Source organism: Ictidomys tridecemlineatus, chromosome 12, assembly GCF_052094955.1.
Source record: "Ictidomys tridecemlineatus isolate mIctTri1 chromosome 12, mIctTri1.hap1, whole genome shotgun sequence".
Classification (NCBI taxonomy): Eukaryota; Metazoa; Chordata; class Mammalia; order Rodentia; family Sciuridae; genus Ictidomys; species Ictidomys tridecemlineatus.
The window spans coordinates 103,266,940-103,281,721 of record NC_135488.1 but is presented as its reverse complement, the minus strand read 5'-3'; the positions used below and the strand labels follow the sequence as shown (position 1 = coordinate 103,281,721).

The 14,782-nt window shown below is 35.4% G+C and overlaps 1 protein-coding gene across 5 annotated transcripts in view; it reads right to left on the bottom strand.

Moving 5' to 3' along the window:
* Positions 1-3,295: 3,295 nt before the first annotated feature.
* The window catches only part of Atad2b (ATPase family AAA domain containing 2B), a 139,782-nt gene continuing 128,295 nt past the window's right edge, over positions 3,296-14,782 (bottom strand). For 4 of the 5 annotated variants that reach the window (XM_078029606.1, XM_021724653.3, XM_078029607.1 and 1 more), the window contains 5 exons: positions 13,587-13,724; positions 9,223-9,906; positions 6,086-6,213; positions 5,634-5,762; positions 3,296-3,582 (listed from right to left, as the gene is read on the bottom strand). In XM_078029606.1, coding sequence (XP_077885732.1) covers positions 3,541-3,582; positions 5,634-5,762; positions 6,086-6,213; positions 9,223-9,906; positions 13,587-13,724 — 1,121 coding nt within the window. In that variant the 3' untranslated portion in view covers positions 3,296-3,540. The other variant, XM_005322644.4, reaches the window with a different exon arrangement.

Below are 14,782 nucleotides of genomic sequence, written 5' to 3'. Positions count from 1 at the left end.
AATCCTCAGGTGTACTCAGAATCAAAAAGAAGCATATAACAAGATTTTCCGAGGCACTTAATACACATTTATATCCTCTAATTGTAAAATAGATGACACCAACAGAAAAGTAGCACAGGATTTGCAGCCAACAGTCATCATAATTAAGCTAAAGAAAACTGTGTTTTTCTTATCATCTTTATTCAAGTATTTCACAGCAGTTATATTACAAATTACAGTAAATGTTCAAATTCCAGAATTCAAAAATTAAATAATTTACTTCAAACTAAGGTAAAATGAAGTCAAATGTAAAACATCAATTTAACACAATTCTAAATTAAACTACAAACCCAAAATAGACCATAGTTGATGAAGTCTACTTAATCTACAAAGTAGACATACATGACTGAAACCAAATAGGACTCCCAAATCTAAGTAACCAAATGTACAAAATACAAAAGATGCAAGTACAAGCCCAAATTCAAGCTTACAATATGATTACAAATAATAATTATAATAACAATGGCATTCAGCTACGGGACCTGACACTGAAGACACCTACTGAATAGCACCATAGCTGAATCAACTTAATCAGAAAAGGGAAGAAATGACCACCCCACTCCCTAAAAGTAAAATCCAGTAAACCTACAAATACATTGGCATATGAGAAAAATCAAGTCATAAAAGGACATTAAAAAAAACTCAATCACAGGTAAGATTCAAGCTCAAAAACACAATTAACTCCACAGCCATCAGTTTCAACCCTAATGTGGTTCTATCATCTTCAAAATGCTCCCAGAGTCCCTACAGCTGAGCATGAACTACTGCTGGGCTGGGCTGTGATATGTATTTTACTGATCTGAGAGCAAGATTTTACACTGGAGCTTATCATTTATAATGCTCACAATAGGAAATAAGAACAGAGGTCAATTTGTACATATTTTTGCCAATGCTATACAGCAAAAATTAAGAACTTACAGAAAGGTAAACAAAATTGAGTCCACTTGGATAATTTCACAAGCTGCTTTAAACTATAGAACCACCAGGTATTTGTAAAATAAGTGAAACTGGTTGTAGTGTGTTTCTTTCTTAGGGGGAAAAGGAGTCTGAAGAGTTGGTACAATTTCAGCTCATTTTTCTCCCCCTGGCATGAAATTGGCTTTCTCTTTAAGACCTAAACTGTTCAAAGTGGCAGTTCCTATACTGAGGTTGCCTCTGATTTCTCCATCTACATGAAGGATAAACAAAAACAAAATCTTGATCTTTTGGAAGCATTTTAATGCCAGACATAAATAAATTTCCCTTGTCAAACTCACTGATGGCTAAAATCTTAATTAACTTTTATAAATTTAGTAATCTACTAAGAACATGTGCGTTGTTTCTTTTTCCTTTCACAAGTGCTGCTGTTACTTGAACAGAATGCTTCTGAATTAGAGTAACTGGAATAAATAGTAAAAAAAAAAAAAAAAAAAATAGTGCAGCAAGAACCTGAGACTTGCAAAAAACCCTTTTACCAGAAACTTGCTACAAAAAATCTGCTACATCTTATTTCATCAAATCTTTAAATTCTGTAACAATTTCCATCAAAATACAAAATGCTAATGTATTAGACAGTAAAATAGTTTGAACTGGTATGATGGTAATAAATACTAAAGAAAGCATGAAAATCCTCCCAATAATCAAATTAGAGGTTTCAAATAACCTCCCCTTTAAAATGGTTCATCGTTAATCGCACTTGCCCACCTTAAAAATACAGTGTGTCTACATGGGTATCATCTTGAATTATATGATAAACTGAATATTATGAAAACTTCATAGACTACGCATAAAGAAAAGAAGTGGCATTTTAGGAAAAAAAATGAAGCTAGAACTAGAAGGCAGTAAATGTAAAGGTAAATGCAAAGAAGCACTTGGGATTACTGCAGTAGCCTAGGCCAAAGTGTGCTTTCTGCACACTACAGACAGCCAGAGACAAGGAGACAAGTACCTTAGCTTCAGCATGTAAACGGTGGTAAAGTGATTACAGGACTCTGTAAACACTGTTGGTAACTAAAACACAAAAAGCTGAGGTAGCTCAGTATCTCTGCAGTAGTCCACGACCATGTGCCCTAATTAAAACTCAAACTACATGTGTTGCATATATTGGAAAGACACACCTGCAGCTAACAGCTATAATAAATGAAGATAGCAAGCCAACTTGTCGGCAAAATTTTCTACACTTTTTAAAAAAATTATCTGATAAAAAATGTTACTGCACTCCCTTTGCCTCTTTGCAACTGCCTAGACTGTGTCTCCAAATTTATAGAAAGTTTTTGTAAAACTAGTAACCCATAATTAATTTCAGGTAAGTAAAATTCACAGAAATCACTCAACAAGATCCAAAATAGATTCCAACCAAAATGAAGAGTTGTGAAGATAAGCTTATGAGAAGGGATTCAAACATTAATACTGTTATTCAAGGACCATACCAGAGCTCACTTGTAATTATACAGAAAATGAATTTTATGGAGCCTCTGACAAATTCCTCTTTTCTGTTCATTTGGCAAGTCCTGGCTTTAAAACAAAACAATAACAATTTATTACACATGAAAATCATTTTTCTCTGGGAACTCGAAGAACTATTAAATTGCCACTGACAGAAGAATGGCTACTATCCATTCTCTGGTCATCACTGTCAGCAATAAGGAGAAGTGTGTGAGTTTTTGTTATGGACTGTGCATTATTTATCATTGTTTTATCACATGTTTCTTACACAGAAACAGAAAAACTTACCATTTTTAGTATATTATGTGGTTTACTCAGTGTCTTGATTGAGCTTTGAGAACAAGACAGGCATCAATACCAAAACATTAGTTGTCTCTTAATGATACAGAGTATTGAAACTTATTGTCAAGGTTGTAACCAAAGAAAATATTTTAATTTATTTGCTACAAATGAGCTCATCCATTTAGCCTTATCTTTCTCAAATGAATAAAAAGGCACATTAAAGGCAGTTCTAAAGAGCCTAATCTAATTCCATCTGGTTTCTTCAGTTTCCCACCAGAATATATCATAGCCAACTTTAAAACAGGCTTCAGTCCATTACCCAGAGAGGGGGAAATATGATAAGAGATAAAAAAGGAAAAAGAAGGGGGGGAAAAAAGTGAAACCCAAAAAACAGGTTGCCCACTGTTTAAACAATCCAACACAGTTAGAACTGCCCACCCAGCTTCCTCCTGCTGCTGGTCTGCTCCCTAAGAGAATCTCCAGAAGACAGTGCACGAAAAGGAGGAGCAGAAGCAAAAGCAGTTTCTGTAGCACCAAAATCTCCAAGCTGTGGGGTTGTATTTTTTTATTTGTGGAAAATACAACAAATTTCTGAAGTTCTGTTTGGTTCTTGTAGGCTGGTTGGTTTCAGGTACCTGAGACAATAGCACCAAATTCAACAGAGAGAGAGAATGAGTGAGAGAGCACTTTACACCAAGGCTCTGCACATAATTGGTGCAATTTGAAAGTGAATGGCTCAGAAGACTGCTCTGTCAGGAGCAGATTGGAGAGGATCAACCACTCATCTTGAAAAGTTCATAGGAATGTCTCAAACATATGAACTGTTCTTTCCATCTCCTGTAAGAGAAAGAAATGCTTGTTATCTATTAAGGGAAAGACAAAGGTACTCCTCATTATGGATTAAATTCACATTAAATTTTTAGAGAAAAAAATTGAGATAGAAGTTCAAGTTGGAACATCTTCCTGATTACAATACCACAGCTACTCTGTAAGACAATCTGCCCTATGCAATTCCAAGTACCTCCTATTTGATATTTAGGCAAATGAGGATGATGAAGCTAGTTAACACTCTATGAGTAACTTGGAAGTAATATAAGAAAGAGGGTACAAGTCATATGAATATGAGAATGAAGATGGTGATAATAACAATCAATGAAAAGCTAATTATGCCAGGTATTGTACTAAGAAATAGACACACACGCACACACATAAATACGTAAATGCAGTAGACACATAAGATATATTTTTATGTAAATATATAAAAATTTTTATATATTATTTAACTTCATTTCTACAATAACATGTAAGGTTGAAGATAGATAATATTATGAGCCCCATTTCATAGATAAAGAAAGTGAAGCACAGAGGGGCAATCTAAATAAGCCAATAAGTGGCAGGGTCAGAATTTGAAGACAAGCAGACTCACTTCAGAGCCTGAGTCCTATATTCTATTAACTCCCAAAGCAAATTAAATGAAGTGCAGCAAAACATATGCCAAGAAATAGAATGTACCCTGTTCTCACTCTATCTCCTCCAACCAGAGCCAAAAAAGGATGGTGATGGGGAGAGACAGAACGAGTGGCAGCCATTACTGCTGGTTCTGCTATTAATTCCCTTTCTCCTTAAACTAGATTTCAAAACTCATTCTGAAATATTTCACTGCAAAATGATGATTCAATTCAAGCTAGTGAAACCACAACCATCTGAACAAAAGTTCTAGAATAAAAATGTAAATAATTGTACTCTGTATGCGTATTTCACTAGGATGGGCAAATGTCAAATACACCTAAGATACCTGGTTTTCTTTTCTCTCTTTAAATAGCTCCAATGAAATTCTATTCTACATCTCTGTAGAACTAATAGGCTATACTAACAAGTTATTGTCTGATCAACAAGTTCTTCTGTATGATCAATTAAAATCAGTCCTGCTAAACATTTTATTATATTACACAACATAGTATAGTTTTGTAAAAATGAAACTCATAAAAATTTTGAAAGTTCTCATTTTAATTCTAATACTCTTTATTACACATGAGAAACAGCCATATTTCCTAAGTATAAATCTTTAATATCTTTACCAAAAGAAATTACCCTTGGGAACAGGTACTTTGTCTTTATCATAGTTTACATCCCAAATACCTGGCACAGTAGCTGGCACTCTAGGTTACTCAATAAATAATTAATAGCCAGACCATAACAAGCAAGTGAACCAACAGAATCTAAACCATTTAGCCATTCAGTATAGGTAGGGGATTACAGTTGCTCAAATGATCTCAAAAATCAGAAGTGTGGTTTAATGATGTAAATTATATGAATAGAGCTAGAAGCTCATTTATAAGGGAAGACCTTCCCTATGGTTCTTTAAAAAAAAAAAAAAAGGAATGGTCCATCTCTAAAAGTGTCTAAGCAAAAATATAAGTACTGATTCATGTGGCTATTTTACAGGACTAGTTTGATTAGATGAGATGACTTTTAGCTCTCTTCCAACTATTAATGATGTGGCAAATGGGTTTCATTGACCCTGCTACCTTCTTACATCAGCAATAACTGCCTAGGGAGCAGTGGAAAGGATTACGGAGCTACACAACATCCAACAGGCCCAAGTGACATGTTCAGAGAACTGTGACATTCTGTGTATTCAACTACCCAAAACCATAGATTTCTGTCTTTTGACCAACAAGGAACCCCAAGTTACTTCTTTTCAAAGACAAAACAGCACAGAAAGGCTTTATTCAAACTATAACCTAAAATGATTCTTCTAAAAATCTTTACGACTTTCTTGAGCTAATGAAAAACAACAGACTTAGGAAAAATAACTTTTTTTCTCTTTTCTTCAGGACATGTAACAGCACATATTTATTTATTACATAGATGAACTAAGCACTTACCTCTACAAGTTGTGATTTGTCATAATCTTTACGATGACGATAGATGCACTGACTAAGAAGAGAATATAATCTCTCAAGCTGATCAACTGTCAAATTGTTGCTTTTATCTACCAACAAATCAAGCAATTTCTAAGAAAAATTACAAGAGAATAAAAAGTAGTTTGATTTCCCTGGTCAAACAGAAACAATTATATTCAAATAGATAAAGAGCAAACATCATAAAGTATAAAAGTGAGATCTGAGATTAGAAGATTCTAGGGCTTAGTTATTACCAGGACCATTCCCATACTTTCAACCCCTCAAAATGTATATAACTCTTCTTTAGTAGAAGCCCTGAGACAATTATATCCCTGGTTAAATCAGAAGATTTTGAAAAATAATTTTATTCAATGCCTACAAATATTCAAAATCCTTCCATTCCTTTAGAACTGACTGGGAATAGCTAAGCTTACCTTCAATCTCTCACGATCAACTATAAGAGGTGGCACAGGCTCTGTCGGCTCTTCTGGAACCAGTTCCAGGCTTGTTGTTTTTGCCTGCTCTAAAATTAATTTACGATATTTCTTTACTTTAGAAGCACCTAAAATTAAGGGGGAAGGGAAATGCAATGCAGCAAGTTAAGAAAATAAGTCTTATGCATCTATAAATTCTTTTACCCACCACACCTCCTTTCTGGGATGAGGAAGATTATATTCTTTAAATGATAACTTTTTTTTTCTGTAAGAATACATAATCCAAACTAAAGAGAACTAAAACACAACTATGAAAGCCAAGACATACTAGGATACAGTCTAATAAGCATATCCATTAAAAGGAACAGAAAAGCAATCTTTGCCTCTATGTACTGACTTATATACAGCCTTCAACTCTCTTCATGGTTGCTATCATTTTAAAAGTAGAAGCTTTCAAAACTAGATAAAGGAAGAAAGCAACCTAGAAAAGCAGACACTGAATGGGGTCAGCTTGTCTACATGTTAGCTTCCCAACCTAAAATATTTTCCTCAACATTACATGATATTTAAAAAAATTTTTTTCTATTATATTGCCTAAAATTCTATTAGAGACTGGTCTGAGTTATGACATTTTTTATAAAAATATAAACCCATTATAAGTGTAACAGGGCTGCTAATCTTTCCTACCTTGTAGTAAATTAGTATAACCTAATTACTTTCCTCCAAATATGTTGCTGTGACTAATCAGACTGGAAAAAAAAAATAGAAATTTGGGGTAAGTAAGCTTAATTTCATAGTTCCGGGCACTTAGAGGAGTAGGGAGGCAACAACACTATGTCCCCCAAAGTAGGACTACTCTGGAGACTGACAGGGAAGGAACTTAAAGAAAACCTGGGCTGTTTCAGAAGTTCACACAGGACCTGGCTCATGTTAGGGACATTAAGAGGAAACTTCCTCCTCTGTCCTCCATTGATCTTTTTACTCACAAGTCTTTAAACTCTTCCTTCTTCTCCTCAAAGCCCGCTCTATAAATAAACAGTAAAAGAACCCAAGTGTTGCCTTTGACAACATTATATGTATGGTGATATATCAGAGAAATTTTATATTTCAAGCAGCCTTTAAAGTGAAAGGTTTGCCAGGCACGGTGGCATACTCCTGTAATCCCAGTGGCTCAGGAGGCTGAGACAGGATGATCCAAGAGTTCAAAGCCAGCCTCAGAAAAAGCAAGATGCTAAGCAACTCAGTGAGACCCTGTCTCTAAATAAAATACAAAACAGGGCTAGGGATGTAGCTCAGTGGTCGAGTGCCCCTGAGTTCAATCCCAGGTATTTAAAAAAAAAAAAAAAAAGTGAAAGGCTTGATAGTCCAATTAACATATTCCAGGAGTTTTTTCAAAGCTATACTGATCCTCTTTATTATATCCATGAATTCTAGAGGTCTGAGAATTCAGATTAAAAACCACTGCATTAAGTAATACTGTACTGATAATTCCAAATGAAAACTTCAGGTCACACTTTTTTTTTTTTTAAATGAATGGCTCTTTTTAAAAAAAAAATCTTTTTTTTTTTATTGTTGTTATTTATTTTTTATGTGATTATGGGGATTGAACTCAGGGCCTCATGCATTCTAGGCAGGTGCTTTACCACTGAGCTATCTCTCCAGCCCAAGTCACACTTTTGTACAACAATATCTTTAAAACTTTCAGATTGAACATAACATTAATTTAAGCAAACTTAACTAAAATTGCTAGAGAAGTAGTATCAAAATGGACTCCTCTCCCTGTACTCATTCTACCTGATACCGCAAGTTTATCCCTCTTTTCCACCCTGTTCCATTCATTACTTAAATCTCACTTTAACACACTTTTTAAGTTCTAAGAAAGTTCAGAATAAGTACTGTTCTTAAAATTAATTTCTATTATTAAATATTGAGAAAAAATAAAAATTCTCAACAAGGAACATTTAAGAATAGCAAATCTCCTTTTACCCATTTTTTTTAAACTGGCGAGACTTTGAATAACACTTTCCTACTTCCTAATTCTACTATAGGGCTTAAAAAACTGGTAGGGAGCCGGATGCCTGTAATCCCAGCAGCTCAGGAGGCTAAGGCAGGAGGACTGTGAATTTAAAGCCATCCTCAGCAAAAGTGAGGCACTAAGCAACTCAGTGAGACCCTCTCTAAATTTAAAAAAATACAAAATAGGGCTGGGGGTGTGGCTGGTGGCTGAATGCCCCTGAGTTCAATCCCTGGTACAAACAAACAAACAAACTAAAAAATTGGTAGGGAAAAATAGTTCTCTCATGGCCCAAATCCTTGTGTACTCTATCCAATTTAGAAAATATACAAATTCAAGATAACCTAATATTAGGAAAGGACCTGTCCAGGAAGAAATGTGTTGAACAAGGTAGATATCCATACAGTCACAAGAAATCAGGAGCAAGCAGAATGCTCCAATTCACTGGGAACAAAGTAAAACTGTCTGTGAAAGTTCTGTGTCTTTCCTCCAGTCTTGGCGTTACAAACCAATGGAGTCTCTTATACTAAACATCTCTCAGATTCAACTGCCTAGAATAAGCCAACCTTGGCATGTTCCAGTAACCACAAGAGGCAATAATTATAAAAGACTTACTGTAATGCCTGTAACAAGGCCATTTTTGAAGTTTAATTTATAAGACGAATAACCAGGCTTGAGGAGTATCAACAACTAGTGCCAAGTCACATGATTATGATGAATCAAAGTGATGGTTTAATCTAAGTCTGCATGATTCTTTCTAATATACTATACTGCTATAGCCACATCTTCTCTGTCCACCCCACCCTTTCTAGTAATTCTTCTGTTGTAATTCCATCTTCCTAACACCTGTGGATTTACTCAGCTTTTAGTCATATATCGCTTAGGATAGTGTAATAATCACCCAAGAGACAGAAAAGTGAGCAGTCATGAAAACAGTGCATTTTGGATTCTAAAACCTCTGAAAAGTTCAGCAAAACTTAATGTGCATGTGCATACTCTTCTCAAAAGGAGGATGAAAGTATAATTATTCATCAACTACTACTACTAGAAATCAGGTAAATTTTGCAATGAATTAACTCCGGAGTTTAAACCTTCAGAAGATGTTTTAAAATATTAGCTTTACCTTCTTTATCCAATTCTGCATCTTTAACCTCCACATCAGGGCCAGGTTCTAATTTCTCAGTACTGCTACATTCTGGTGCCTCTAGTTTCTCAGGATCATCTCCATGATTTTCATTTGAAATTTCTGGTTTTTCTTTTAACTGGTTTTCCAGGACAATCTTTTGTTCTGAACTGCATTTATCTCCACTACCACAGAGAGGAATGACATCAACTTTACCATTCTGACATTCCAGAACAGGTATTCCTTCAAAACTGTCAGTGGAGGCCTCACCATTCAGACAGCTGCCTTTAAGAAAAGGCTCCTTCCTAGATGTCTGTTCTGGATTAAGAGTACTGCTGCTGTGGATGAGCAGAGATTCATTTGAACTTTCTTCTTCTGTGGATGCAAAGTTCTCTTTAGTGCCTGCTCCGTTGTTTAGCCTCTGCCCCTGGTCCATGTCCATGATGTCACATGAGGATTCATCATTGGTCATAGATAAGTCCCCAGTCTCTTCTCCATTTTCCTCATGGCAATCAGTGCTTACCTCAAACTCTCCATTCTCTAGCAATTTTCTGTCCTCTGTATGGTTATCATAGTCCGCAAATTTGGTATCCTCTTCGTCTTTTTTTAAATTATTAACTTTTCTTTTCTTAATAATTCCTTTACCCCACTGTGATCGTCGCCTTGATTTTCTCCGTACCCGAACTATTTTATGAGGAAGGAAAAAAATGTGTATAACTTGGAATGTAATATCTAGTTTACATATGTTTATTAAAAAGGACCAAAAAGAAGGTAAACCCATACTGGTCTAACACACAAACAAAAACTCTTGGCTCTTGACATCCATGCTGACTAATCCTTAAAACCTATAAGCAGAATGGGTATGAAGTCAAGATCAACTCTGCATAATGGAAACTAAAAATTTTGCTTCCTGTATGAATTTGAGTTTACTCAGCACTAATCTTTTCTATTACCTTAGATTCTATGTTAAAGTGGCTCCTAACTTTAAACATCTAGGGGCCAACCCTATAATGTATACATTTGGGGAATGATCACATTACCAAGATTCCCAGGAAGTTTGAGCCACAGCCCTATCTTTCCACCAGAAAGGTAGATGCTTTGCCAGCAAGATCAAGAGATGGTTTCTAAACCATGAAGGGATATGAACACAAAAGCCAAAATAGCATGATAAAATAGTTACAGATATCCCCACAAAGAAATCTCCATTGTTGGGGCTGGAGATGTGGCTCAAGCGGTAGCACGCTCGCCTGGCATGCGTGCGGCCCGGGTTCGATCCTCAGCACCACATACAAACAAAGATGTTGTGTCCGCTGAGAACTAAAAAATAAATATTTAAAAAAAAAAAAAAGAAATCTCCATTGTCTCTCATTCCAGAAAAAGGAATCGTCCACAGTACACATGATTGTGGATAGAAACCAAAAGCCATATCAACTACTAACTTCCTTTTAAGACAAATGGTTCATCTGGCAGCATCAGTTTCTTACAAAGTTACCTAAGAACTTACAAAGTTACTTAAGGAAAACCAAGTCCTCTGCTATCAAGGTTGTTGTGACATTAACAAAATATCAAAAACAAACCTTCAGTCAGTTATATAAAAGTGAGATCTATAAAAGTTGTAAAGACTATACTCTTAAGATGATATAAACTACAATGTGGTCTGTGAATAAAGGTGGGGCTTTTAGGTGATAACGGACCCCAAAATTTTTATTTCTTTTATGTATGTCAAAGGTAGTTTGATTAGGCAATCTACCCAGCTGGACTACTCGCACTGTTTAATAAGGACTTGTAGTCTTCCAGCAGTGCAGAGTATGTTTATATACTGCTTTCAACCTTTTACTTTAACCCCTACTGTGTCTGTAAAGACACCAACTTATTAATAAGGAATGGATACATTTAGTTATAAATATGAGTACAGCTACTAAAGTTTTCTCACATCATCTCTAAAATTCAAATTATTTAATCATTTGGCTCAAAGACTATTTTCCCTTCAAAACTACAGTATCATTAGAACTCTTCATCTTTCCCCCCAATTTCAACTTTTATAATTTATAGTGATATGGTTTTCCCTAATTCCTACTTTTATAATTTATAGTTATAGGGTAATTGGGATGAACAAGAAAATTTATTATTTTTCTGTTAAAAGCTGACACACAGGTTCAGGTGACAGGCATCTGAACCAACCCACTAAAATTAGAAAAAACTTAATCTAATTCACATTAAAAACTAAAGAAAGACAGTTATCTTACTAGGAACTCAACAGGTGGAGCTGTTGTGTTTTTGCTATTGACAATCCACTACTGACACTGTAACCTCTCCTATTCTCAAGCCAACTAACCAAAAGCATGAGAGGGTCCCTTTCTCTTTCTTAAGCCATGGGACTCTAGGGCAAAAAGAGGCTCAACTCTACCAAATTGAGAGCCAGCTCAGTTTATTTACACATAGAACACAAATCAAAGGAGAGCCATTGAAATGAGTTTACTTCTAATGCTTTCATCATGGCAAATAATAGAGAAAACGTTCTTATTCTTTGGAAGAGAAAAGAGGTATTTACTCCTCCTTAATGCATTATTTCTAAGGACTACTAGAATTTTGGTAAAACAAAGAAGGGAAGGAGGGAAGGAAGGGAAAGAGGCTGGGAAGGAAAAGAAGGAAGAAAGGGAGAGAGGGAGGGAGGAAGGAAGGAAGGGGGAAAGAAAGAAAGAGAACTGATCATATAAGCTCTACAAGAATATAGATTTTTGTTTACTCTGCTGTATCGTCACAATTCCTGGCAGGAGCATGTGTACTGGTGGATCTACTCCTTCATATGCCACTTCCTTTATCAAGGGTGCTGTGTGTGAAAAGTTCATTTAGGAACATAATCTTCAGAGTCAATTTTTATAATATCACTGAGCTTGTTTCCGAAACCAAGACCTGTCTCTTAGGGGACACTTAGATTTATGATTTGAGTAAGTTAGCGTAAAACAGATAAATAGTGTGTCACATATGCCATCTACTGGTAAAACAAAACTCTTATCTATAGATTAAAGTAATATTTTTTAATATTTAAGGAAATTATACTTCTTAAAGCAAATATTCAATGTATTTTCATTAGTAGATATTTAAATAAAAATGCAAAGAATGTAAAGGATTTCAAAGTTTAATAAATTTAAGTGCAGTATTATACAATCCAGGTCACGATCTGAGATACAACTAGGCCAAATAGCTTTAATCAGTTTCAGGCAACTAAATGCACTTTTAAGCCCTTTCTCAAATTGACCTATGAATACAATCCAAAGAGGGCAAGTTTTTTAAAAAGTGGGTATGACTCATTCATTCAAATTTCAATACCACTGAAGAAAGATCATATTAAAACTAGCTTTGTTAACAGATATTTGGGTGTTTTTTTTTTTCTTTCTTTTTGCAAAACTGGGGATAGAACCCCAGGTCTCATACATTAGTAGGCAAGGAATATACCACAGAGCCACATTCTCAAGTCAACAGAGCAATATAATCACCATTAACCAGAAGAACAGTAGGCATCTTCCAGGGCACGCTATTTTCAGTAAAACAGAAAGATTACACTAGAAAAATGTGGTGTTTATTAACATTTGACTTAGAAATATTATAGACCACACAAGCACAATGGTGCATGCCTATATTGCCAGCAACTGGGGAGGCTGAGACAGAAGGATTGCAAGCTCTAAGCCAGCCTAGGCAACTCAGCAAGATCCTATCTCATAAGAATACAGAAAAAAAAAAAAAAGGCTAAAAGTGGGGACCGGGAATGTAGTTCAGTAGTAGAGTGCCCATGGCCTGTATACCACACATACACACACAAAAAAGTGACCAACATAAATAATTAAAATGAGGAAAATCTAGAACACTGAATTTTCTCTCTAAACACATCACACCAAACTAAACAAATAATGAAGGGTGTGCAGATTTTTCAAAATGAGCACAAAATATTCTTTCAGAAGAATCAACAGCCTATTGCCAAATCAGTCACCTTCATATGAGTTTTCTTTTCTTACTAATTAAGAGAGCACCCTGCACCGCATGCAACAAGATGTGGATGATGAGGACAAAGGTAGATAAAAAGTCGATCACCTCCATATCTCAATCCAAAAACCAAAGTTGAACACCAAAAACATTTAACTCTGGCTCAATTTATAACAGCAAGTACTGAAAAAGTATAGAAAATGAAAAATAAGTTTAAGGAAGTATATTTCTGATACAGTATCTTATCCCACCAACTTTACCTCTGGAAAGATAGAAGATTAAGAGCTGTAGAAAAGCTGCTGCATTTCCGTTTATGCTTCCTGACAAATATGTACCATTCTCAGCTGTTCCCACTAGTGGACAACATGGTCTCAAATACTCACATGCACATTTATTTGCAGAGTTGTGCCAGACATCCATTGGATTTCTTTGTTTGTGCCGAAATGCCTCTTCAACTCTAGTTTCTGTCTTCCGAGCTCCAGTGCCATGAGGATTTATTTGTTCTGCTGTTACCGATAAGCCTGCAAGCAGAAGATAAGCAATACCTATTTAAATATTCTCAGCTACATAAACCAACGAGGTTAAAAAAAGTCTGAAATACAAAACTGAATTTTAAAGTCATTAATTATAGTTGGACAGTTTGTAATTCTGATGGAAACAGTGTCTTTTGTTTTAAGATGGGAAAGAAACTAGATATAAAATCATAAAAATAAAACACCTGCCAGGCTGTGCTTACATTCAATCCCCAAAAGAACCCTAATTTTACTCATTTTAATTCACATAGGGATACATTTCACATTATGCTTGTGGGACAATAAGATTATGCTTTGTCTAAATGTCATAATCTCTTCGATCTTAGAATGTACAATAAGTATTTATTGGGCCACTAAATTCCAGTCCCACAAATTGTTTCAATCTGATATCTGTCGCCTGTCACAGCACACTGCGGTATGTTTGGTTTTCCTGCATTATCTTCCTAAGAGTAACCATTCCATATCAATTTTCTTTAGTAGAATCTTTTCTTCCATGTGGTCTCTAAAATATCGGTGTCTCAGCACTCCCTATAAACTCTTTTCTTCTTACTCTACACCTTTCCCCATAAAGCCTCACTTATGTGTTCAGCTTCTACCGCTGTTACATAATAATTCTCACATCTGTTATTTTTAGTCCAAAGATCTCTTGACTACTGGCCCATATATTCTACTGCCTACCTGATAACTCCAAATGGATATCCTAAAGCTAGGTCAAATTGAAGATAACTGGTTTATCTTTTCCCATTAAAAAAAAAAAATGTTTGTCCTTAAATATTCTCAATCTAGCTTGGTGGTATAGGCATCTACTCATCCAACCAGTAATATTTCTTCCCTTCACAATGCCCTCTACCCCTGCAGAGACATCTCTCTTATGTTCGGCTTGTCTAATTCCACTTGCACTACATTAAAAGCCTGGACTATGCCAACAGCTTTTTCCCCGAGGCAATTTTACTGAGATACAATTACATAACATAAAAACAGCCTGACTTTTAAGCATACAGTTAAATAATTTCTATCAAATGCATAGAGCTGTACAATCATCACAG